Consider the following 24044-nt stretch of genomic DNA (forward strand, 5'->3'; position numbering starts at 1 on the left):
AGTAGGAGCACTGCAGGCGTACCAATGCAAGGTGGCGGAAGATGCTACAAGTGAGAGCGCTGTAGGCGTGTCAACAAAAGACGTTAGATATTAATAGCGCTGTTACCTAATTGATGTGTTCTGCTGTCATTGTATGCCGTATTGTTTTGCTTCTTACGTTTCGTTATCATTTCATAACGAAATTTTGAGACAGAAGTATTTATGATGATTGTCCAGCGTATATATTGTGTTCGTTAACGTGAATATTTTGTAAACCTCTCGAAAATATTGCTGGAAAATTTGTATAGTTGAAAATAATTTACATATGATTGCATTGCGTTTTTGCGGGACCGTAGATGTTCGTTATAGTGAAGTGTACGTTATCCTGAAGTTCGTTAACGCGATGCTTTACTGTATTCACTTCCAGTAACAAATGTTTAACATCTGAGAAAAATTTTAACTTGGTATTATTTTGTCTTTTTCTTCTGTGATTTTCTGGTCAACAATGACAATAGTTCCTAAGAGCATACCTGAGCTCAATAAGATAATTTCATAAAACTGTAAATGAAAACTCTAAACACAATTATTGAAAGTTAACTCAGACAATATATTTATTTTTGGAAACAACATAAAATGTAAATGAATGTAAAACATTCAAGACAGCAAGTCATTTATAATGTCAAGTTTCTAAATCACAAATACAAATATGTACCAAGCAATTTTTATACATAACTCACATTACAATATTTCAACCACAAAGAACACACTCACATGTAAAACTACATAACTGCCAACAGTAAAAAATAATCTATGTACGAAAGGATCCGCAATTACTACTTGCAATATTCTGCATGCTCCAAATTACAGCTCAAAAGTCAAAATCAATACTGCAAAATATTGCTGAAAATAAAACATTCATCAAAGTAAAAATTAATGTATGACAGATACAATAATACAGGGAAATTGCTTTACACAATGCAAAATGCCCCTCCAACATTGCCAATAATAACTTTGAATCTATGAAAGTGCGTAATAAATTACACCATGTTCCATGTAAAACCAACAACAGTAGAAGAACCCTGTTATAATGTTCCTGCTCATAATGTTTTTTATTTTAATTATAATGTCATATTTTTTAACTCCTAACATTTTCCCCTTAAAAACCTATGTATTTCCTGCACATAATATTTCACGAATGGTGGATTTCCTGCTATGACATCTTTTTGAAATTCATAATGTAAAAAAAAGGTTTAAAAACCTAACTATTCCAACACTTATCCCATCTGTGAAGTTTACTTGTGAAAAGGTTTACTTTTCAATTTACATACATTTTTGTTTACAATCACCTCTAAGGTGTAGATTGCTCAAATAGTATTGTGTTCAAAAATGAAATTTAAGTGTGCCAGAACTCTAGTGCTACACTTAAGTGCTTGCTAACGTCGTAAAGGTACATAATGTTTCCAGTTGTGTTGGCATCCCTGTCACGAATAAAAAAAATCCTTTCATTCCTTGCCATTCTAGTAGTGTTTTGCAGATGTACTTTGCCATTTTGTGATGGCAAAAAAAGTGTTCTCTATTGCTGATAAAAGTTTAATTTATTACATTCGTAGGATGGAATTCCAAAATTACACATTTTCAAGTGGCGAAAGAATTGAAAATAAGCAAACCGACTCTAAACATCATAGTCATGAATTGTAAGACAATTTTACAGAAATGTGGGGCAGTGTGTCTTTAAAGATAAAGGAATTAGAAGCTGAAAGCATTAAGGAGAAAAATTGTTTGAGCAAATTTGAGCATCGAGTGCACCCATCAGTGGTCTTAACATTATATTTACTGTATTTACATAGCTTGATGAGTCCATTGGTAAAAGGTTCAAACACTGACAAGTCATATTTCCTGCTTATGTTTTTTTTGTTACGTCCCTTGAAAATGTTATAACAGGGTTCTAATGTAGAAGGTGGAAACTGTAGAAAAATACTTATTAAAGGTTGATATCAGCAACAACCCATGTATTATACTCATTTTTTTAGACCAACATACAAAATGTTTCTACAGATAAAAAAAAATTTTCCTGCTACAATGGTAGCCTTACAATTATTAATAAAAATTAGGGGGCTGTAGTTGCAAAAATGAAACCTAAAGTAAATATTATTTAATTAGATGACTAGAAATTACAATTAGGATATTGAAATGAGTTGTGAGCTTGATGGGGACATGTTAAAAGCAGAGTACACAGATCTGTTCACTTGGCGGGGCGGCGCGTTGGCTCAGAGGCAGTGGGTGGGGGAGGGGGCCCTCGCTTGTCCAGGTCCTCCAGGTAAGTCATGATGAGCTTGGTACGCTCCTCCGGCATGTAGTCCAGGATGAGGTAGCGCTTATCCTTCTTCAGGATCTCCTCTATCTCATGCATGTGGTGTTCGTTCTCTTGCACCAACTTCAGCGTCTTGTGACCGATCAGCTTCGTCTCCTGCAAACACAACTCTCTCACACACACCCGCCACTATGTACCAGCGGTAGCATGCCACAATTGTGACTCTCTCTCTCTCTCTCTCTCTCTCTCTCTCTCTCTCTCTCTCACACGCGCGCGCGAGTGACACACGGGGACGCACCACAAAGCCGAATGCCAAATTGACTACAACGCCGACAGCTAGAAAACTGATGTGTACCCCAACGCCGAATTACCAAAAAGCCCAATTACCACAACGCCAAATTACCACAACGCCAAATTACCACAACGTCGAATTACCACAACGCCAAAATACATTAACACCGAAAAATGTCATTGCAGGACTGCCACAAAGGTTAGGTTAGATAAGGTTAGCACACAAATTCATTCAGTTGTTTTTCATTTTGCTACTGTGGCCCCCCCCTCCCCGCAGCAACATTTTTCGACGTTACAGTATTTCGGCAAAACATCACACAACAGTTTAATCAAATATTTTTACACCTTTATTTAGCAGAGAATAATAAAGAAAGGTGAAAAAGGGATGCAGGGTAATCAGAATTTAGAAATTACCTAACATTTTCCATTTTCCAGACTTGAAATGGCAATTTCCCTCAAAGTTTGTACTATGATAGTTCAATGGCATATGTAGGTGTATTTTGCTTTTTCTGGTGAACGGAGATAGTGTACTCCATTTAATCACGGGTTTTTTTCTTACCAGGATAAGAGTAAATAATGGAACTTTTTTGTAGTTAAAAAATTTTTCAATTAGAATTTCTTTGAGGTGTAACACATTTATTTTGTTTCTCTATTTCTGAAAGTGTCTGCCAAGTAAAGGGATAATGACATGCCTGCAAACTTAAAAAGAATTCCTAATTTGGGGAAAATTGGTTAACTTAAGTGTATTTTAAGTGTAGTGTAATAATCAGCATGCAAAAAAATTAGCAGAGCACAAATAGCAGCCTTCAAGGTTCAGATTCTTCACCCTCGTTAACCTCAACCAGTAAAGAACATATTTGAAGATGAAAATCAAACAGAATCCAAAACACCATTAATACAAATAGGATCTGTTTGTGGATTGGTTACCATAGCCAAGTCAGTCATCAGTCAAATATTGATTACAGCAAGCAAGACTGACTGCAGCACGTCATTCATTGGCACACAAGTCCTCACCTCATGAACCAGACACACTCTTTGCTTGCCAGTCACATTTCAAAGGGAAGAGAAAATTTTAAAAATCATAGTTTTTGTACTGTTTTGACTACCTCAACAGATAATTAGGTAAACTATAATTCAACCAAAAACTGTATCTAAGAATTTGTATAAAAGGTTTATGTCGACCAGGCTTCGCTCACGTGTAATTATAGGATTCCCCTCCCTTCCCGACCTTCGCCAATCCTTTTCCAACATTTGTACTGCCATAGTACGTGAGCTCTGGCTAAGTGAGGGTTCAAACAGTGTGTCATAGCTCTAGAAGACATCCAGCCATTCAGTGCTATGTACGCCTTTTGATTATAAATAAGTTAAGTATTGTATTCCTTTCTTTCAATCTCCAAGGGTATTTGTTTTTCAGCAGACTGGCTTGAAGAACCCTTACAACATAGGTAATTTAAGTAATTCCTAACATTTAGTAGACACAAAGCTGAACAATCCTAAGCGGATCCAAAGTTGGCCGAAGCTGGCAAAACTTTGAATCTTATATAATAAATGACTGTATATTAATTAATAACGAGGGTGTGGGAAGACGTGCTTAAATTATGCAAGTGTTTGTGTGTGTGTATTTAAGTACCCACTCATGGCACAAATTTAAATAAGTCTAACGGTTGTTTACTTGGAGTGGGGATGCCATGATGCTCCGTGAACTTGTTCTGCCAGTCCAGTCTGACATCACCGGCCGAAGTAGGATGCGTCAGCACCCCGGGGACTTTATTTGTTGCCATTGCTGATTAAGTTATTCTGTTTCCATCCGTGATTCATCTAAAACGCTTTCTCAATGTCTGAGGCCTGACTCGAGTGGCAGATTGTTTTAATAATAATTTTTAACTTTGAACCATGACCGCGTGAACTTAAGTACAGCCACGAAGACGGATCATACAACCCCTAAACTACTTTGTACCATTGAGCTTTTTAACAATTTAATCTAGACGTGTAAACGATAGAACTGTAATCGTGTGAACATGAATAAATACGTGTATGGAATTCTGTGTTACTTTCTGGTGACATGCTGATCAATTGCAGGTATCTGGCGAGTGGGACGATTGAAGAGCCCGCAGTAACATATCGTCGTGTAAGCGTACCCAATGCTGAAGCGGATCAGGTTTGGATAAACTGGTAAATGTGTTTTAAGGAGGGTTCGAATTTTGCTCCTTACACGTCTCCACTGTGTCCATGTGCTCTTTTTATCATACGTGCTTCAAGTGTTAAGTCGGGGATTCTGATGACGTGGCACTTCAGACGGCTACGAGACCTGTGTAGGGAAGACTTGCCTAGTGTATAAATGGAGAGACAGACCTGCAAGGGCAGTGATGTGAAGGTTGGTGCATCAGGATTGAAGCATCCGGGTGTTGTATGTGCGGTGGTTGAGAAAGACATGGGCGGGAAGAGATGAGCAGTAGAGAGAGCCGAGCTCCAATGGGGACAGTAAATTGTGGATTTAATGAAACAGTGATTAACTTGTGGACAGTCAAATTGCTATAATTTGATTAAAAGTGTAAATATTAGCTGATAAATAAATTTATTTAATTAATTGGCCTATCCATTCCAGACTTGTTTTCCCAACACGTAACAGTATTTTCAAATGTTACTTTACAAATTCTCTTAATTTTTTTAATCTTCTCACCTTGGCATAGATAAAATTTTTATAATTAACAAAGAAAATAAAAAAAATTCTCGGTGAAATAAATTTAATTGCTATTTGTAAAACAGATAATTATTAAGTGAATGTGTTTACAAACTTAAATAATTATTATAACAAAAATTGGCATTCACAAATACAGCAGACTACAGATTATTCAGGTGCAGGTTATCCAGTTTGCAGATTAACCATGCCGTATTTCACTTTCATAAACCATATATATATATTATTTTGTACAATGGCAACGACACTTGTGTAGCATACAATGCAATGCAATGCAATGCAATGAATTAGTAATGTAATAAATTAATAATGTGACGAATCAACAAATAATACTTTGCTTTTCCTCAATAACTATTCGCTTCCTTCATTCATTATTATTTCCGACAACGCCTAAGTGTTCAGCAAAGTTTATATTCACTATCCTGCATGTCAACAGCAGCTCTGGAGAGAAAAAAAGCCAGAAGCTATCAGGGCTAGCTTTCCTTAAGCCACTAGGATGCACTAGTGTCAAATAATGGCATACACACATTTAGTATACAACAGTCTGGAATTACGTTAACAGGTTATATAATCTTTCTAATGATAGAAAACATTAAGTTAATGCTTTTTAAATTCTTATTAGAACTGAAATATGTCTCCTATATCAAAAACATTATTATAGGAATGTTATGCCCAAGCCTTATAACGTAAACAATGCAGTACATGAATTTTTAAAAATAATTTTAGGTTGTCTAATCTCTAAATGTTATTCAACATTTATTTTAATGTATTTAGATATGTATTAGTACTGTAAATTAATTTTAACAGGAGTAGTGTCTTGATTAAAATGGTAGTCAGCAATCTCACTTACCTATTTGGAGAATTAAAATACTCTTACAGAAAAAAAAGTAAGTGACTAGTGGTGTTTTTGATTAGCGCTCTATTTTACTGGAACAAATTAAAGTGTTACTTTTAGAGGTCGGCGGGTACCCGTCTTTCTGAGTATTTTTCGGGTAGTTAAATTACCCATGGCTCGGGTCTGGCACTTTATATACCCAAAAATTTTCGGGTCGGACGTCTAATAAAGAAAAAAAAATTAAATCTTGGTTAACAACATTCTGCCACGTTTAGATCACTTTTATGAGGCCCGAGTAAACTAAATTTAATACATTAATTTTCAAGTACTTTTCAATCATATAAATATGTCTACATGTAAGCCTGCGGTATTTTTTTACGTCGGGTTTATTATTTTGGTAGGCCCAAGAACTTTTCTTTTTTGACAGGGTTTATTTTCCGATAACCTATTATGGCTATTAACTATTATATAATCTGAAATCGTAGCTACATTCAAAAATTTATTGTGGCTACGGGAAAATTTTAAACGTCTTCTTTAACATAAAGATGTCGGGGGAACTCATGGGAACTTTCACTATTTCCAATATTTATCATTTATCACAGCACATCAGAAATCGGAATACAACCAGGCAAGCACTGAACCACGGAAAAAGTTTATTTAACACTTTATTATAACGTTGTAATTGTAACTTGTCCGAACATGAAATAACTTGTACATATTTTATTTTAGATAAAACGTATCTACAGGTAACCAATCAAAAACGTAAACAGTGATCGCCATGACGACATATTTTCCAACTTTAAAACTTCCAACGTTCCAACTCGTGTCTTATCTCAATAATTTGACATCGCTCATGAATATAAGAATATTAATACGTAATGCTGATTTGAACACGTTTTTAAATGCTAAAATAACGTTTTAACCTTTAAACTACTATAACAGACTTTTCAAAGTACGTGAAATATAATTTAATAATTAACCTACTAAAACCAAACTGATAAGTTGTAAACAAGAATGTTCTCCACGAATAGAAGTCTTTCTTGTTTCTGCCCTTCACTGTTTTCACGTGATTGGTAACATTGTTTAACGTAAGTGTACTGTTAATCAACTTACAATAACTTACGGTGGTCTTACAGAATAATACTTTGTGAGAAAAATAATTGAAATGCACATTTTTTTTTGCGAAGAATGTGTGAAATATTTTCAAGAAATAGGTTATTTTGATTCTTGGGTACCAGGCTTAGTCCCATTGTCGTTATGTCTATATTATCATTATTATCTGAACATTTTATATTTTTTTTTGCTCATTGTTATCATGTTAAAAACTAAAGATAGTGATGAAAATGAAAATGAGCCTAAGAAAAATTTCAAAATACATTAGAGCAGTTCTTGCATACTACAAAATCAACTGGAAATGTGGTAAGTCCTTCAAGCTGTGTCACCAGCACATGTGCACCTGCTACTTCACTTTGTACACCTGTTTGGCAACTTTTCGAGAAAAACCGATCCCAAAAATGCCAAATGCAAATACTGTTCACAAGTTATGAAAGTTGATTACGGTAACACTTTAAGTTTGCAAAGACACTTGAAGGAACACCCACTTCAACACACAGAGTTTTCTAAAGCACAGGAAAATAACATACAAATGAAAACTAAAAAGAAAATTGACTGTATTCAACCGAAAATGATCCAGAAAAAATTAACTGACACACAAAATGTTTGGGCACACGATCATCCCAAAGCTGTGGCTTTAACCAAGTCCTTAGGAAAGTGGATGGCACAAAGCTTACATCCCATCCAAACATTGTGTGAAGAAGAAGACTTGAAGGAGACACTGAAATTGGCAGAACCGAAATATGTTGTTCCATCTGCCTCAGTCTTTACTAGATCTGTCATACCAAATATGGTGAAAGAAATTAGAGATGGAATGAAGTCCACTTTTGAAAAGGAAATTAACCAAATTACATCACTTTCGTTTACCAATGACATGTTTACATCTAGGGCTACACATTCTTATCTTGCAGTCACATGTCATTTCATCAAAAATGATTTCACTCTTGCTAACATGTGCCTTGGTAATTCATTTAAGGAATCTCATTCTGGGGAGAATATTGAAATCAAGCTGCAAGAAATATTTCACGAGTGGGAGCTGAATGATGTCTGTATGTGTATACCTTTGTACATGGTTACAGACAATGCACGTAACATTAAAGTTGCTATTGACATGGCTGGCAACATGACTCACTTGAAATGCTTTGCACATTCCTTGCAACTTGTACTAAAGGATGCAAAGAAAACCCTTCCTGCTACAGTACAATGCTGGCCAAGGCTAGGCACATAGTGGGACATTTCAAGCACAGTGCTAAAGCTAAAACCTAATTTTTTAAACGACACGAGGACATTGGTCTTAACCCAAAGCAGTTGATGCAAGACTGTGAAACCAGGTGGAATTATGAGTATTTGATGCTTAGCAGGCTCGTTGAACTCAAGGAACCACTACTGTCCATTGAGCTAATTCACCAAAGTAGTATCGACAACTTTACCAAGGCAGAATGGGTACTTGCAGACATTTATGTGAACATTTTACAGCCACTTGCCCAAGCAACTGCTTAAGTGTCTAGTGAAAGATACTCTACAAGATCTATGATAGTCCCTATTATCCATGGCATTAGCAGAAATCTCAACAATATAGTGCAATCTGAAGGTAGTGGTATTTCATTTGCACGAGCACTTCTGCACTCTGTAAAATCAAGATTCCCGGCATAAACCAACTAAAAAAATTGATGTTATGTGTATGGTTGTTGACCCTCACTTCAAAACTGTTGTCTTAGATCCATTTGAGAAATGTATTGCTGCCAAGAACCTTACTTCCGAAGTCATCAAATGTTCAAAAGCTGTTGTAGATGGTAAGTTATTCATTGAATTATTCTCAAGTAAACTCACTACACTATCTATCCTATTACAGTATTTACCTGAATACAGGCCGAACTCAATTTCAAGCTAACTCCCAATTTTTATATTAATTATTTATTAATTATATAAATTAACTTACAGGAAAACAGTTTTTCTCTAACTTAAGTTCTGAGCTTAAGTTAAGTTATTGTTATTATGTTATTATTATATTTATTATATTATTATATTTATTATATTTTACATCCTGCACCCTTTTTTCAATCAACCAAAATATTTGCATGTCAATGAAGCACACTCGCTTCGTTGGTTGTGTCCATTGTCACACATTTAATTGTCATTAAAATAGGTAGTTCTAAGTTTACGTTGTATGTAATCTAATAAGTTCTTAAAATGGTGGAATTTGTTTTTAAATGTACCACATGTTCAATACCAAAATAAGTTAGGTGCATATTAAAATAATAAACACATTTATAAACAAAAAAAACGGATGAGTACCAAAAACAAAAATCACGTTTAATTTTCAGAGGTAATAAGTGGCAACAATTTAGAAAGCAAAATGACTATTGCAACAAATGAAAATACTTCATCACTCTGGGCAATGTTTCAAGAAATGGCAAACACATCTAATGCTTTACGAATGGCAGTTACAAATGCTGAGAAGGAAAACATAAAAATATTTATTATACTTAAGCTGGAGTCAATTTCGGTCCGTTATTTCTCTCGGCAATTATTACAGACTCTCAACCATCCGCCATCCGTCCGTCCATCACTATTCTAAAATATCAGTGCTACAACTTTCCGCCACATACTTTCTCAATTGTAGGTAAACTTTTGGTGAAAATAATTTACTTGGGATAATTAACTTTTGTTTTTATGAATGTGATAATAAGTTGACAGGCGGGAACCATGCTTTGACAAGTGGATTATACGGGTGCCGTCTTAAAAATAACATTAGTCATGCCAGCAATAAATAAAATTATGCTTATTTTATTACTGCGTCAAAGGAAAAAGAAAGAAGCTATTTCTATCCAGGCTTTTTCCCTCAGTTGCTTATCCCGATAGTCTTTTCTATATACATATATATAATACAAATGCTCCCTTTCCCGTAATTTATCAGCATTTCTTCCGAAAAGCTCAATCTCGTAAGCAATCTTTACCGTTATTATGACAATAATAATCGGTCAATATGACACAGCCTTCTATATATTGCATATTAAAAAAATCGAACACTGTTTTCGGAAAGTCGTATTGAAGACTATCGACTTAACAAGGCGGTGGACCATCCGTTGGTCTGTCAAAAGCTAAAGCTTGGCAAGGTTTTGACGGACGGACGGATGGAATTTTTCGGGCCATATGATTGGCTGCAGGTCACGTGATTGACGGATGGACGGGTGACGGACGGATGAAACGGATGATTGGGAGTCCAGCTTTACAAATAATTTGATGGTACAGTTTCACCTTTAATAATTGCTTGCAGCCATTTGTAGTACATATTACTATTTATCAGTTTAGCAAGAACAAATTGAAAGACAAACAAAACTACTCAATCAGAATTTTTTTTGTAGTTGAAATGGAAGTGAAAAAGTACTTGGAAGAACCTAGCAGAACATGTAGAAGAACTGTTTTTTTTTGTGCATCAAATTCTAAAATTAGGCTAAGTAAAAACTGTTTGATAGGGTTGTTTTTATGTGGAATGCATAAAAAAATAGTTATGTTGAGCAATGCTTATGAGTCACCAGTTCTTGTAAATATGTAACTTAATCATTTGTAATTTGATGTAATGTTTTAACTTATATTTATTAATTTTTTAAAGTGTATTTAAGATACAGTAGAAACATTTTGCAATAACAATTTCCAGTTTCATCAGGTATGTTAGAAAGACAATACCCGACCCGACCCCGAATTTTTTGTGCAATTATCAGACCCGACCCGGCTTAAAAATCTACTACCCGAAGACCTCTAGTTACTTTGTCTAGTCGGGATAAAAAAAAATTTCCATCATTTTTTTGAAACTGCTTTAACCGTGTTTTTCGGTTATTCGTGTACCCCTTCCTAGTCAATACCCCCGATAATCGGGAGTCTCCTTTATCAATTATATCTATGGCACAAAAAAATAAAAATTGATTATTAAAATTTCTGTCACATTGATAGCCAGTTAATAAAAGAGAGAAAAAAAGAAATCAGGAACATTAAAAAAAAAGAACTAGAAATGAATTATAATAATGAATAATTCTGTAAAACTTACTAGTTGAATCAAAAATCAGGATCGAGATTCGTAGCTGTGGCTTTCGTAATGCTAGTCAAGTGTCTTACCACACCACCACCTCACTATTTATAAATGATATACGTACATACTTGTGTTGTTTTTCAAGTTGCTTTTCGAGTTGCTAACATTTGTCCAACTATTTCACATTTAGTAAATTAATTTTGGTTAAACGACTTGTCAAAGTCAAAGAGATGGACAAACAGTATCCAAATCAGAAAAATTGGGGGAAAGAATCATCCCAGCATTTGCCTGGAGCAATCTAGGGGAAACCAAGGAAAACAGAAATCAGGAAGGATGGTAAGGAATTCGTACCTGGGTTATCTCGAGTGCGAGTCCCCAGGTTTACCGTCAAGAAACTGCCCTCATGCAACCCCAATAATGTCAAAACTGGAAAACAAACTAACACATTTGTTATTGTTTGTTATCTTAGATATAATAATTGGGCACAGAACTAAAAAAAAGATATCCAAGAGATAAAACATGGAAATTATAAAACATAACGCGTACTATAAAAAATACAGAACATTAAGATTATTGCTTTGAAAATATTACTACATATAAACTAGTTAACGTTACATAATGAAACAGAACCAGCAGTAACCAAATAAATTGTGAGACTAAAAAATATAATATAACTCGAAGTTACTTACCTGAAGCAATTCCCTGAAATCTGCCTTTGCAGCAACCAGTTTATCTTTGATGTATTCTTTGAATTCTCTTTCACATTTCTAGTGGGAAATACATGAAATCATTATAACAGTACAACTGAAACCACCATACTATAATACACAAATTAACCACAAAGTATTTTATTTTTATATTGGTAGAGGCGAGTTATTGAGAATGTTAACTCTTACTTAGTATCAAAATATATTGACAATTCAATAAGGAAAGGGAGCTTTTAGAAGCACGAGAAAACCTCTCTGGACAGGACCTGTTTCCTGCAAAATTTGATAAGGCTTACAGCTGTTTTAACTAACCAAAAATATCTAAGTAAGAGCAAATTCACAAATATCTGAGCAAAAGGCTCACTAAGATTTCAACTTATTACACTAACACGACCAGTCAAATTAGATTTTATTATACCTGAAAAATCACAGATTTACTTGACACAAACAATATAGGAATTCACAAAACATAAATAACGAAAATGAAACAATGGAGACGCCATTCCTGCCCACAATAAATCTTAAAATCTAAAATAATATAATTTAAAATTTATAGCATTTGAAAATTAGCACTCATTAAGAGGTGGCTCAATTCCTGTAAGGAACAATATTCAAAAGAATACATACTGTCGTAACCTATTCAGAGGAACTACTTCAATTTATTCAAACATGTGCAGAAGCACAATAACAAAAATTATCCGAGAAAAAAGGCCACTTTTGACAAAGGAGCTTTAAGATTAAGATGAGCTCCAAAACATATGGGTATTGACACAGGGATCAGTGTTTAATGAGTTATTCTAAGAGTTACGCCTACCAGCCTTGTTTCATTCCACAACTTAATAAAATAAAGAACTTCTCTATAACAAACACTCAAATACTCAATCCCTTCAATGTTTCTATAGGTGGTTTTAAAGTATAGCACTTCTTTTTCATTGTCTATGAAGATAAGGAAAACAATTGGAAAAACAATGGTTGTTAGAACCAAAATTATATCCCAAATAATAACTAAGGTAATGTAAAAATAATGAGTTAGAACATGAATGTAAATGGGCCTAGCAAGCCACACTTACAGACCTATATTTCTTATTAATAAATGTTGACTAGTACATATTTAATTAATAATTTAAATTCTATGGGAACACTATTTTTTTATTTTAACACACAAATAGACATGTGAAGGAGAGGAGGAGAAAAAATGCTGAGAAGAGGAAAATAAACAGTGCTGCGCGGGAAAAGATGTCTTGATTCGGAAAATTTTCGGGCGGGAAAAGGAAACGGGATTAGGGATGGAAAAAAAAAAAAAAACAATTGAAATATACGACACCTATGAATTTGGTGTCATGTAAATATATATTTTTTTCATATCCTTGACCATAGTAAAATTAATATGTAAATATAATAAAACATACAAACTTGATACAATGGTTTAAATTTTTTTATTATTTTCGTTTACGTTTTTCTTGAGTAACCAATTTATTTTTCAATACATGATGACGTTCTAAGTGCAGTATCAATCTAGATGTGGTACCGTAACTTGTTTTAATAATTTTTTATACTTCGTACATTTGGCGTTTTTTTTAGTATGCTTTTCATAAACCTTCCAAACAACTTTCAACTCTGAAGCTATTCTTCCTTCGTTTTCAAAACTGATGAAGAAAATGCAATGAGAATTACAAATAACACATACAATCAAATGCCACTAAAGACAGCATTAGATCCTCCTCAGTTTACATGGGCCAAACACCGTAATGATTAAGGCAGTTTAACCCACCACAACAAACTACACAAAGCCTAAGTTTGTGTATCTTTAAGCTCAAGGTTGCTATAAATTATGCTGTAAACTGTCTAGGTTAAAATATTTAAATATTAGTCAGTTTCAAATCATATTAACTTATTTTTAGTTTTGTAATACTTATTTTCAGTTTTTTCCCCCTCACAGATTGACAAAAGAAATACTTGATCCGATCAACGATAATAGACAATGGCTTCCCACAATAATTGTTTACGCTCTTTTTATGGCCCGTTGATATCATTAGGAATATGATTATTTTTGGAGGTATATGAGATTTAATAAAAAAAAACTTCTAGTGTTTTAAAACAGCTGACTACCTATTATGACAAAATATAAGCGACTTCAAAATTGTAACCGAAAAGATTAGTGTCACTGAAAACTTGGCCACTATTTAATAGAAAACTGGCATATTTCCGACATGTTTGAAAAGTTTCTTTTCGTGTGTAGTTGGGATAAAACTATTTTCACTTATTTTTAAATGTGTTTCTTATAAACAATAAGTGAGGCATTGATTATGTTTTAATATTGTAGTATTATGGGTATGTGTCGTAGGTAATTGCATACGTCAAACATTAAGAAAAATTATCACACTGCGTAAAATAACTTTATTTAATAAAATAAAAAAAAAACACAAGTGCATATTATGTTGTAGTAATCATGAAACTGTCATATTTACCACTGTTAAAGTTTATTTTGAAGGAACTATGTACTAGGTTCAGTAGCTGATTTATTTAACGTAATGTCATATCTCATGAAGAAAAACCTAAAATTTCCGAAAATATAAGGAAATTTATTTTCCCGCTCAATGGGAAAAAAATCCTTACGTTCCTGGAAATTTTCCCGAATTTCAGGATCCCGCACAGTCCTAACAATAAATGTGTTCACATGAATGGCCTTTCCCTTGCCAACACAAATTGAACACAAGTCTCACTTTGAAAGTGAACTCTGAGGAAAATGGTAAATTTTAAGTTAACCAATCAGTCTTAATAAACTACTCTATTATTTATATAGTTCAAACCTAACTTAATAATGTTCCATCGAAAAGACTACATACAACTACAAAATTAACCAACTAGAAAGAAAAATTATGCAGTAACACTTCTAATTTAACTTACCCTATCACTGGATGAAAACTTTGTGTATCTTGGGTCTTCTTTAATGAGCTTTTTAATCTCCTTCCATGAGCTAGTCAAAGCCACTCCTTCTGTCTCATCCAAAAGTTCTCTGAAAAAACAATTTAAACAGATAAATATTTCATTTAGGTAGTCAAATCAAGAATTCTAACAATTTTGAATTAAAAAAAAAATACATCTGAGTTCAGAAAATTTTGCTAGTGATAATCCCATAAGTTAAAAATATGTAGGTAAATAGATCATACTACATGTGTTTCAGGTTTACAATAAATTGTATTATAATACAAAAAACAAGTTCAGTTTAAATCCTAAAAAAATTTCATTAGATTTTGGAATGAAAGGCAATATTCTGCAAAAACATTTTATGAAGTTTAATAAAAAAAAACAGGAACTTCTTTAGAGAATACATGCAACTCCTATAAAAATAATTTTATATTGTGCAGGTGTGCATATTATGGATATATATCATAAAATTTACTTTAGGGATGGGTTTACACATTTTTATCGATTCCGATACCGGTACCGATTCCTAAATTTCGATTCTCGATTCCGAGTCATTCCAGTTTTCGATTCCTGGTAATTCTGGTCACATAATTAAAAGTACTTAAGAATTGAATGCATTACATTATGATAATAACATGTATAAAGGATAATTATAAACTTAGAATTAAATGTTGAGGGTTTTTTTTTTTTTTTTTTTTCAATGACCAGTGAAGAAGCATCTTCACATAAAGTTTGTTTGCTAGTAAGTACTAGGCTGTGCACAAAGAAGTTCAACATTTAGACAGGGTTCTTTAACAGGCGATAATGCCGATAACATAACATCTTTGTTCAAAATGGGTTCAAAGGTAGCACTACTTTTTTCTGTGGTACCTTTTGACTTAGTTGGTGACAGTGCTGTAAACAAAAGTTTGTTTTTCTTCAAAGATTATTTTTTCTGGTAGTAATGTGTGCCGGGATTTCAAATGCTTCATTAAATTGGTTGTAGATTTGTAAGTACCGCTCCGTGAAATTTGCGCACTACCATGATTACAAATTGCATATTTGTCATTTTCACTATTGATGCGAAAATGTTCCCAAACTTTAGACATGTTGATACAATATCAGACCATTCGCATCGTAATTTGAAACGACAGTCGGCGAACATTTTTTTATGCGAAAATGTTCCCAAACTTTAGACATGTTGATACAATATCAGACCATTCGCATCGTAATTTGAAACGACAGTCGGCGAACATTTTTTTACTAACAAACTAGCAAAACACTTGAAAATAGTTTTAGCAAAACAATATTTGTGCCAAATAAATAGCATAAATGCGCAACAATTCACAGGAACCTCAATAGCACGACGGTGAATTACGCCGTAATTCACCGTCGTGCCAAATATTGTTTTGCTAAAACTATTTTCAAGTGTTTTTCTAGTAATTATTACGGTTTTCCTTTGCAAGAAATAAACACGAGCCTCTGTTGGCGGTATGGCCAGAAAATTCTTTGAAATCGATTGTTGCTTTCATTATACAATTTGTCCCGTACGCAACGAATCAATACGTTTCGACTTGACTTTATATTTTATGGCCACCAGACATTTTGTGGAGGCCATCATCCTTGAATGGCTCACAACTAAAATGGTGACGACACGTGATGTGATCTCGTTTCATAACCGTCCCTTTCTTCACAAAAAACAATGGACTTTTCTTAACTGCAAATAAAATTAATAAGTCTATTTACAATTTATTTACGTCTAATACATGAGTGAGGAATAATGTTCTTCGATCGTGGAGTTTTAATTAGAGGTTAAACATGCCCCGTAACATTGTTTTTATTTATTTTTATTCGTATAAAATTAATATTTAATAATAATGAGCATTATTAGGAATTTTATGCGCATACGGCAGGTAAGATATATTAAAATAAGTAAGTAAAGTTCAGACCAAAATATATTACTACTGTATTTTCTTAACTTAACAGATTCCTAACCTACCTTGCCCTTTTTTAGTACCCGATACTGAGTACCCAAATTTTTTAATAATCGGTGGTATCGAGGAATCGGAGAATTGAATCGACCCATCCCTAATTTACTTGCATACTAATTTTTTTTAAATACATATTTTTGTATTGCCAGTGCTTAAAACATCTCATAGAGTAACAACAGTAACACATATGGTGATAAACACATTTGTGTTAGTAAATCATCAGTATTATTAATTTGAAACTCTTTTAAACAATTTAATAATATTAGAGATGGACAGGTCTACATATTTTTGGGTAGAGTCGAGCTGAGTTCAGTACTAATACTTTTGAGTGCAGAGTTACGTCCACACATCATAATTTTTTTTGTAAAGTCGAGTCTTGAGTTTTTAAAAATTGAGCAAAGCTAGAGTAATTGGCATTCATGTTTATGTACCATTAGCATTATATTAAAGTTCATTGTGTACACTTACACAATGTGCAGTTTGGTGTTTTGTTATTTGTTATTTAATATTTCTTTACGGTTGCATCCATTAAGGAACTGTACTGTGACAAAGTTGTGATCTCTTTGAATGACTGTGGACTATGACCGAGTTTATATAAGTATGTTTATGTTTCCGCTGGTACAGCAATAGAGGTAAAATTTTTATATGGAATGTAAAATTTTATTAGAATAGACTAAATTATGTTTATTTTGTGGCAAATAGATTGGCTTACACTGCACATCTTGAAATATTAAAAAGCGTAAGAATTAGGGATGTACCGATTCGAATCCCGATTAACTGTAATCGCCCGATAATAGAGAATCTGTAATTAATCTTAATCTGTGATATTTCAACCGATTATTTAGACAAAATTGTCAACATTTTCTCATTATATTTATCATAGTTATCGCTTAGCATTATAAGAAAAACATGCCAATGATATTAATATATTCTTTTAACGGTAAATAGTAAACTCTTTTAAGATTAATTCATGAAACACCGTTCAGACTGTAGGCCTACACACGCGCTGAAAGTTTCAGAAACTTAGTCGTCTAATAAATTAAATTACTCTTATTTTATTCAATTGACGATTTTCTTCTAGCATGTATGGCTAGTATTTCCATTATTGTTAGCTCCATGTATCAAACAACTGCTTTGAGTACCGCTTGTAAAATAAAATACAACACATAAAACAGCATAAAACACAATAATATTATTTGAACAGCATCATCACAAGATCTCCATTTTACGTTTAGGTTACGCACGTCATGTGATGAACAAAAATAATTTGGCCAACTTATCTCACTTCACCGGAATTTCCGGTGTATACGTGAACCTTTATCTATTATTTTTTATTATTATTGAAGTCACTTTAATAACGGGAAAGTCTTCTTTACTTTTTATTTTTACCGTATATTAACAATAAATATTTAACCAGGAATAAAAGTTCACGATTGCGATAGATAGTTGGTGATCGGTTGTAGGAATATTTCTGTTTGCGACCGAAATTAATTTTTCTAATATTGGTAATGCCTGTGTTAGCGAAGACAACTCGGCGACTGTAGATTTTTTTATTGTTTAACTAATGCACGTCCATACATTACATAAACAGAGTGACGAATTCTTTGATCAAATATTACAGTATATTTTGCTAAGTTTTCTATTTGTTGGCATTTACCAAAATAAATATTTGTTAAGAGCTGTTATACATTGCATTCACTATTAAATGTTGCATAATAATCATGGGTACGCTAGTCGCAGTGCTGTGTGGAAAAATTTTTTTTAGGATCCGGGCCGGACGATAAATATGCAGCGTGTAAATATTGTTCTCAAAAAATATCGCGTGGTGGCATACATGGAAACAAAACGTCTTACACTACAAGTAATATGTGGAGCCACACAAAGTCAATCAGCTTGTATTTCTTCACAAAAATCTAAAAGCTATTTATTAACTATAGCTATTAATGTTATGTGCAATGCCTTAGCTAGCTTACCAAAATCTTAAATATTTATGTAAATAAAAATGATTTTGTCCGCATTCTATACATATGTATGTACACTTATGGTCCATGCCTCCATTACATCAATTTTAATCACAATTTTGTTCTCTTTGCTTTCTTTTTAAATTTATGTATGTAATAATCGGGCAAATATAATCGGTATTATTAATCGGTTTGGAACATCGGCTGAATTTGAATTTTTTAGTGAATCGTTAATCGTAATCGGTAACCGGTTTTTCAATATCGGTACATCCCTAGTAAGAATAATTATATGTACTGAAACATGTATTTTATACTGTTTAGCATAAAAGAATATATTGGTATGGAAGCAATTTAACAATGTTTTTTGTATTATTTTTAGGTTGTATTAATATAAAGATACATTACACTATTAAAAAAAAATATCGGTGATTACATGATTTTTTTATAAATATAGGTATCTATACTGTAATTTTCTTGAATAAAATGTACAGTCAAACCTCTATCGAACTCGCATGTATCGATTGTCCGTGTTTATCGTATACTTTCTACGGTCCCGGCAAAATTGCCATACAACTAAGGTTAAAAAAGTCTGCTTGTACCGATGTTTGAATTATCGTTTTGTCCGCACTGATCGTACAAAATATGTGGTCCTGTCACTATAAATTATAATAGATGATCGTTTAACCATAAAGATTTTGCAGAAATAACCATTTCTTAGAAAAAACCGTCATAAAAACTGTAACAATAGGATAAAGAAGTAGTAAAAATCACCTTAAATCTGCAGCCATTTTATAATAGCAACGAGTGAACAGTCAACAAACAGTAGATGGCTAACATTGGTGCCATATTTCCATGAAATCGACTCGTCACAAAACGTTGCCACACTATCGACTGTATTAATGTACGAAACTTTTTCATGTCGGCTAAATGGTAACGTAAAAAAACGAAACATTTTATACCGTATGTATATAAAATCACTTCAAGAATAAACATGTCCCTTATTATGACTGAGCATTGGGACGTCTCGTTTATAAGGTAAAAAGAAACCAATATGGCGTCCGCTGTGGCGTTGAAAATTTATTTATTCCTGTGCAGCATCTTGAACACATTTCTGTAGGCCGGTATTTCATTGTTTGGGCATGCTATCCTAATCTATGGCACATGTTACTTCCTGATTCTGATCGGTGTTTCCTTTACATGTGCGTGAATGTTGACTTAATAAAAAGTGCAAAAGTGAGTTTAACGTTTTAGAGCGATTAAAATGTCTCGGCATAGTAAACAGGTGCGAACACTTGGTGAACGAATTAGGATTATTGAAGAAATTGAAAATAACCCTAGTGAAAAACGTGTGGATGCAGCTAAGCACCTGGGGCCTACCAACCTCCACTTTATGTTCGATTTTTGGCAAAAAAAAAAAGACATTCGTTTACAAGCAAGCATGGGGCAACAAGCAAAAAATGTAAAAATGGTATGGAGTCGACTTTCAAAGAAGTTGAAGATGTGTTATTCTCGTGGTATCAGCAGGCCACAACTAATGGTATTCCTGTTGATGATAGAATATTAAAAGAGAAAGGAAAGCAGATTGCCCTGATGTTGGGCATTGAAAATTTCTCTGCATCAAATGGTTGGGCAGCAAGATTTAAAGAGAGTCACGGCTTAACTTACAAGAAGGTGTGTGGCGAAAGTGCTGGTGTGAGTGTTGAAACCACAACTGATTGGTTACATAACCTTCAAAAAATTACAGACGGTTATGCACCTAAAGATATTTACAATGCTGACGAAACATGCCTCTTTTACACCTGCCTGCTCGACAGAACATTGGCCATGAAAGGTGAAGCCTGTCACAGGGGTAAAATGTCGAAGGAAGGGTTGACTGTGTTACTCTGTGCAAACAGTGATGGCAGCGACAAGCTTCAACCTCTTGTCATTGGAAAATCTCAGAAGCCCAGGTGCTTCAAAAACATTAAGACGTTACCGGTAAAATATCAAGCAAACAAAAATGCTTGGATGACTATGGAGATGTTTACATAATTCCTGCGTACTTTGGATTGCACTATGGGAACTCGCTGCAGGAAAATAATTCTGTTTGTGGACAACTGTGCTGCACAACCTAAAGACGTCGCATTTCGTCGCAAAGTGAAGGTTGTCTTCTATCCTGCAAATTGTACCAGTGTATGCCAGCCTCTTGAAATGGGAATTATCTAGTGTTTTAAACATGAGTACCGGAAGATGTTCGTGCGAAAAGTTGTTGGGCTTCTTGATTTCAAGAGTGAAGATTCCAAGGTGGAATTAAAGCTTAACATCCTGCAAGCTATTCACTACCTAGCAGCATCATGGAAAAATATCACTCCCATTGTGATTCAGAACTGCTTTTCCAAGTGTGGAGTTGCACAAGAAATTCCATCTAGTTCTATGGTTGAAACCGATGATGTCGACTTTGAAGATGACTTCAAAAAACTTGATGAGAATCATGTAGGCTTTGACACTTATGCTACTTGTGACAAAAAAGTGGTTACTTGTGGTGTCCAGAGCGTGGATGAAATATGGGAGGCTACAGAAGCAGTACATCAGCACAGCAGTGAAGAAGAGGAAGAAGAAGCTGATTTCCCAGCAGAGAAGGTTCCATCATTTGGCTAAGCGCATTGTGCACTGGAAATACTGAAGACTTTCTGCTACGCTCGCAGAATGAGTGAGCAGGATCAAGATACCATGCTTCGAATGGAGGCCATGTTATTAAACGTGAGAAGAGAGAATGTAAGACAATCAACCATAAATGACTTCTTCAAGAAGAAATAAAGTGGGTAAAAATAGTAAGTGTGAAAGTGCAATTTAAATACAGAATATTTAAAATTTTATAGTGTTATTTTTAATTATTTTTTTATTACATTAATTTTTTTTTTAATAGGGAGAGTAAACGTACACATTGAGGAACTCAAGGACTAGGTGAGTTAATTTTTTGTATGTACTGTACCTGATTTGTATTTTTTGTAACTAGCCTAGGTTTCTTTGTAGGTCTATTGTACATAGGCTGTTTTTTTAAAGTATAAATTGAATTAAGTAAAATGATTCCATTTTTATTTTTTTCCCAATTGATTAAACTTTAATGACAACTGATATATTTCTGACACTAATTATGAGGTTGAAATATTTTTTCAAAATCTAAGAGTGAAGTCCACATCCATTGAATGTCCGCATCTACTGACTTTTTTTGTTGGTCCCCTGAAAAACGATAGACAGAGGTTTGACTGTATTAATATACACTGTTACAAGCAAGCTTATGTTTCTCATTCATTCTCTTTTCTAAATGATCATTGCAGTTAATGACCGAATTGCCCTTCACAATATATCATATTTCATATCTGAACAAGTTTTTGTGAAAATCTGCAGCGAGTTTGTGATTGAACAATAATAAAGTATACTTACTTGTTGGACTGACAAGCTCAAAGTATCATTTTTGCTGAATCTCGTTTAGTGACCACAATCCTTATCGGTAAAAAAGGACCTTTTTAGTTAATTGTCATTTAGAATGAGAAAATACCTGTATTTTAAGAGTTGTTCATTTGAATTTTGTACAGTGACGATTTGATGGCCGACATAAGGTCGCTGCCCTGCACAATACCGTGATTCAGCTGAAACTTGCAATGGAATCGTCAATGCGAAGCTAACGACTCCTAGTCAAGTGAGTGATTGCTTGCCCTCAGTTCCAGGAAATACAGTAGGTAGTCCTATTAGGAGGTTCACCTCCTTCCCACCCATTTCCGTGGGATAAGTTCAAATTACGAGTGAAACTTTAGTTCTTGGATATTGAGAGTGACCAAAAAATTTGCAAATTCGAGCTTACTGTATTTTGCCCTTAACCCAATTCAAACAATTTAAAGGCTGAAATTTAAAAAAAAAAACATGTCCTTAGTGCAACTCTAGATTCTAAGATACACCTACTCACATGATTAAAACCTTCTGAATATGAGAATAAAGGGGTGGGGGGAACATGTTTTAGTATACTACCTGTAAATATATATACACACACACACAAACTTGAATATACTTACACTGCGTTGGCATATCTATGTATTTCATTCAAATATTTATAATTAATATTTCTTGACCATCTAAGATTCAAATAAAGGTCAGAGGTTGCTTACATATTCTGTGAAAGTTTCAAGACATTCTGATAGTAAAATTTCCTGGTGAGCCTTAATATAGAATAAAACAGTGAGAGAAAGTTTTTGAAATATAGTTCAAAATGTCTACATAACGACATGAAGATCATCATTTGCAGATCATCAAATTAAAGATGATTGGGGAAATGTGTTCGAAAATAGCTAAAACATCAAATAAATAAAAAAATTTAAAAAATAATTTTTAGGTACAATCTATGTAAAGTGAATCTAGTACCGAATTTCAAGTTCCTAGGCCTTTTAGTTTCAGAGTTACAAAAATTTCATACTGTCTCATTTATTAACTAAACACAATAAAATATGTTACCTGAACTTTTCTTTCTTTTTCTTGGACAGTTGTTCAATGTGTTCATTAAAGAATTTCTCTTTTTCTTCACGATCCAGAAGCTCAGCCAGTTCCCAGCGATGATCTTTGCGCAGTTGGCGCTTTGCTTCCTTCCAACCAAGCTCGGAGTTCCTTACCTGTGCAATACAAAACAAAGTTGTAACTACATTAAAATATGAAAATCTGTTGAGCAAATTTAACAAGACTATAAAAAACTGAGAAAGTACTAGTAAAACAGATCCGAAATATCTACAGAGGAAACCCATTTTTCCGTACCCAAAATTTATGGATTCCAGTGATTAATGTATTTTTTCCTTGAAAAGTCATTTTCCCTATACGTAGTAGGTATTAATGAATTCTGTACTTTCCCACTTTATACGAAAGCATCTCCCTGTCATTTACGTCGCAAACAGCACTGCATATAATAGCAAAACTTCACAAAAAAGTTTAGATGGAACAATTAAGTTGAAAGTGAACATTATGAAGTTTATATATTATACGTTGTTGCGTGTGGTCACAACAGTTTCGTTTGGCATTGTAAAAAAACTTTTTCTTTTGTGCACAGGCCATGGTAAAGCATAGAACCATAAAACGAAACTCTGGCTATATGAGCACGAAAATCATGTTTAAACTGAGATGGCATCCTTTGGTTTTTATCTATCGCCTTAAAATTTTAATGTATATGCACGAAAACAGCTGTAAATGTGGTTGTTACATAGAT

At 33.8% G+C, this 24044-nt stretch overlaps 1 protein-coding gene across 1 annotated transcript in view; it reads right to left on the reverse strand.

The window, feature by feature from the left end:
* Positions 1 to 570: 570 nt before the first annotated feature.
* LOC134530919 (transcription elongation regulator 1-like) overlaps positions 571 to 24044 on the reverse strand; it is a 178488-nt gene continuing 155014 nt past the window's right edge. Inside the window, exons 16-19 of the mRNA XM_063366233.1 lie at positions 23306 to 23460; positions 14869 to 14977; positions 11944 to 12021; positions 571 to 2446 (exon numbers count right to left, since the gene is read on the reverse strand). Of these exons, the coding sequence (XP_063222303.1) occupies positions 2222 to 2446; positions 11944 to 12021; positions 14869 to 14977; positions 23306 to 23460 (567 nt within the window). The 3' untranslated portion in view covers positions 571 to 2221. The remainder of the gene's footprint in view (positions 2447 to 11943; positions 12022 to 14868; positions 14978 to 23305; positions 23461 to 24044) is intronic.

Source organism: Bacillus rossius, chromosome 3 (genome assembly GCF_032445375.1).
Source record: "Bacillus rossius redtenbacheri isolate Brsri chromosome 3, Brsri_v3, whole genome shotgun sequence".
Taxonomy (NCBI): Eukaryota; Metazoa; Arthropoda; class Insecta; order Phasmatodea; family Bacillidae; genus Bacillus; species Bacillus rossius.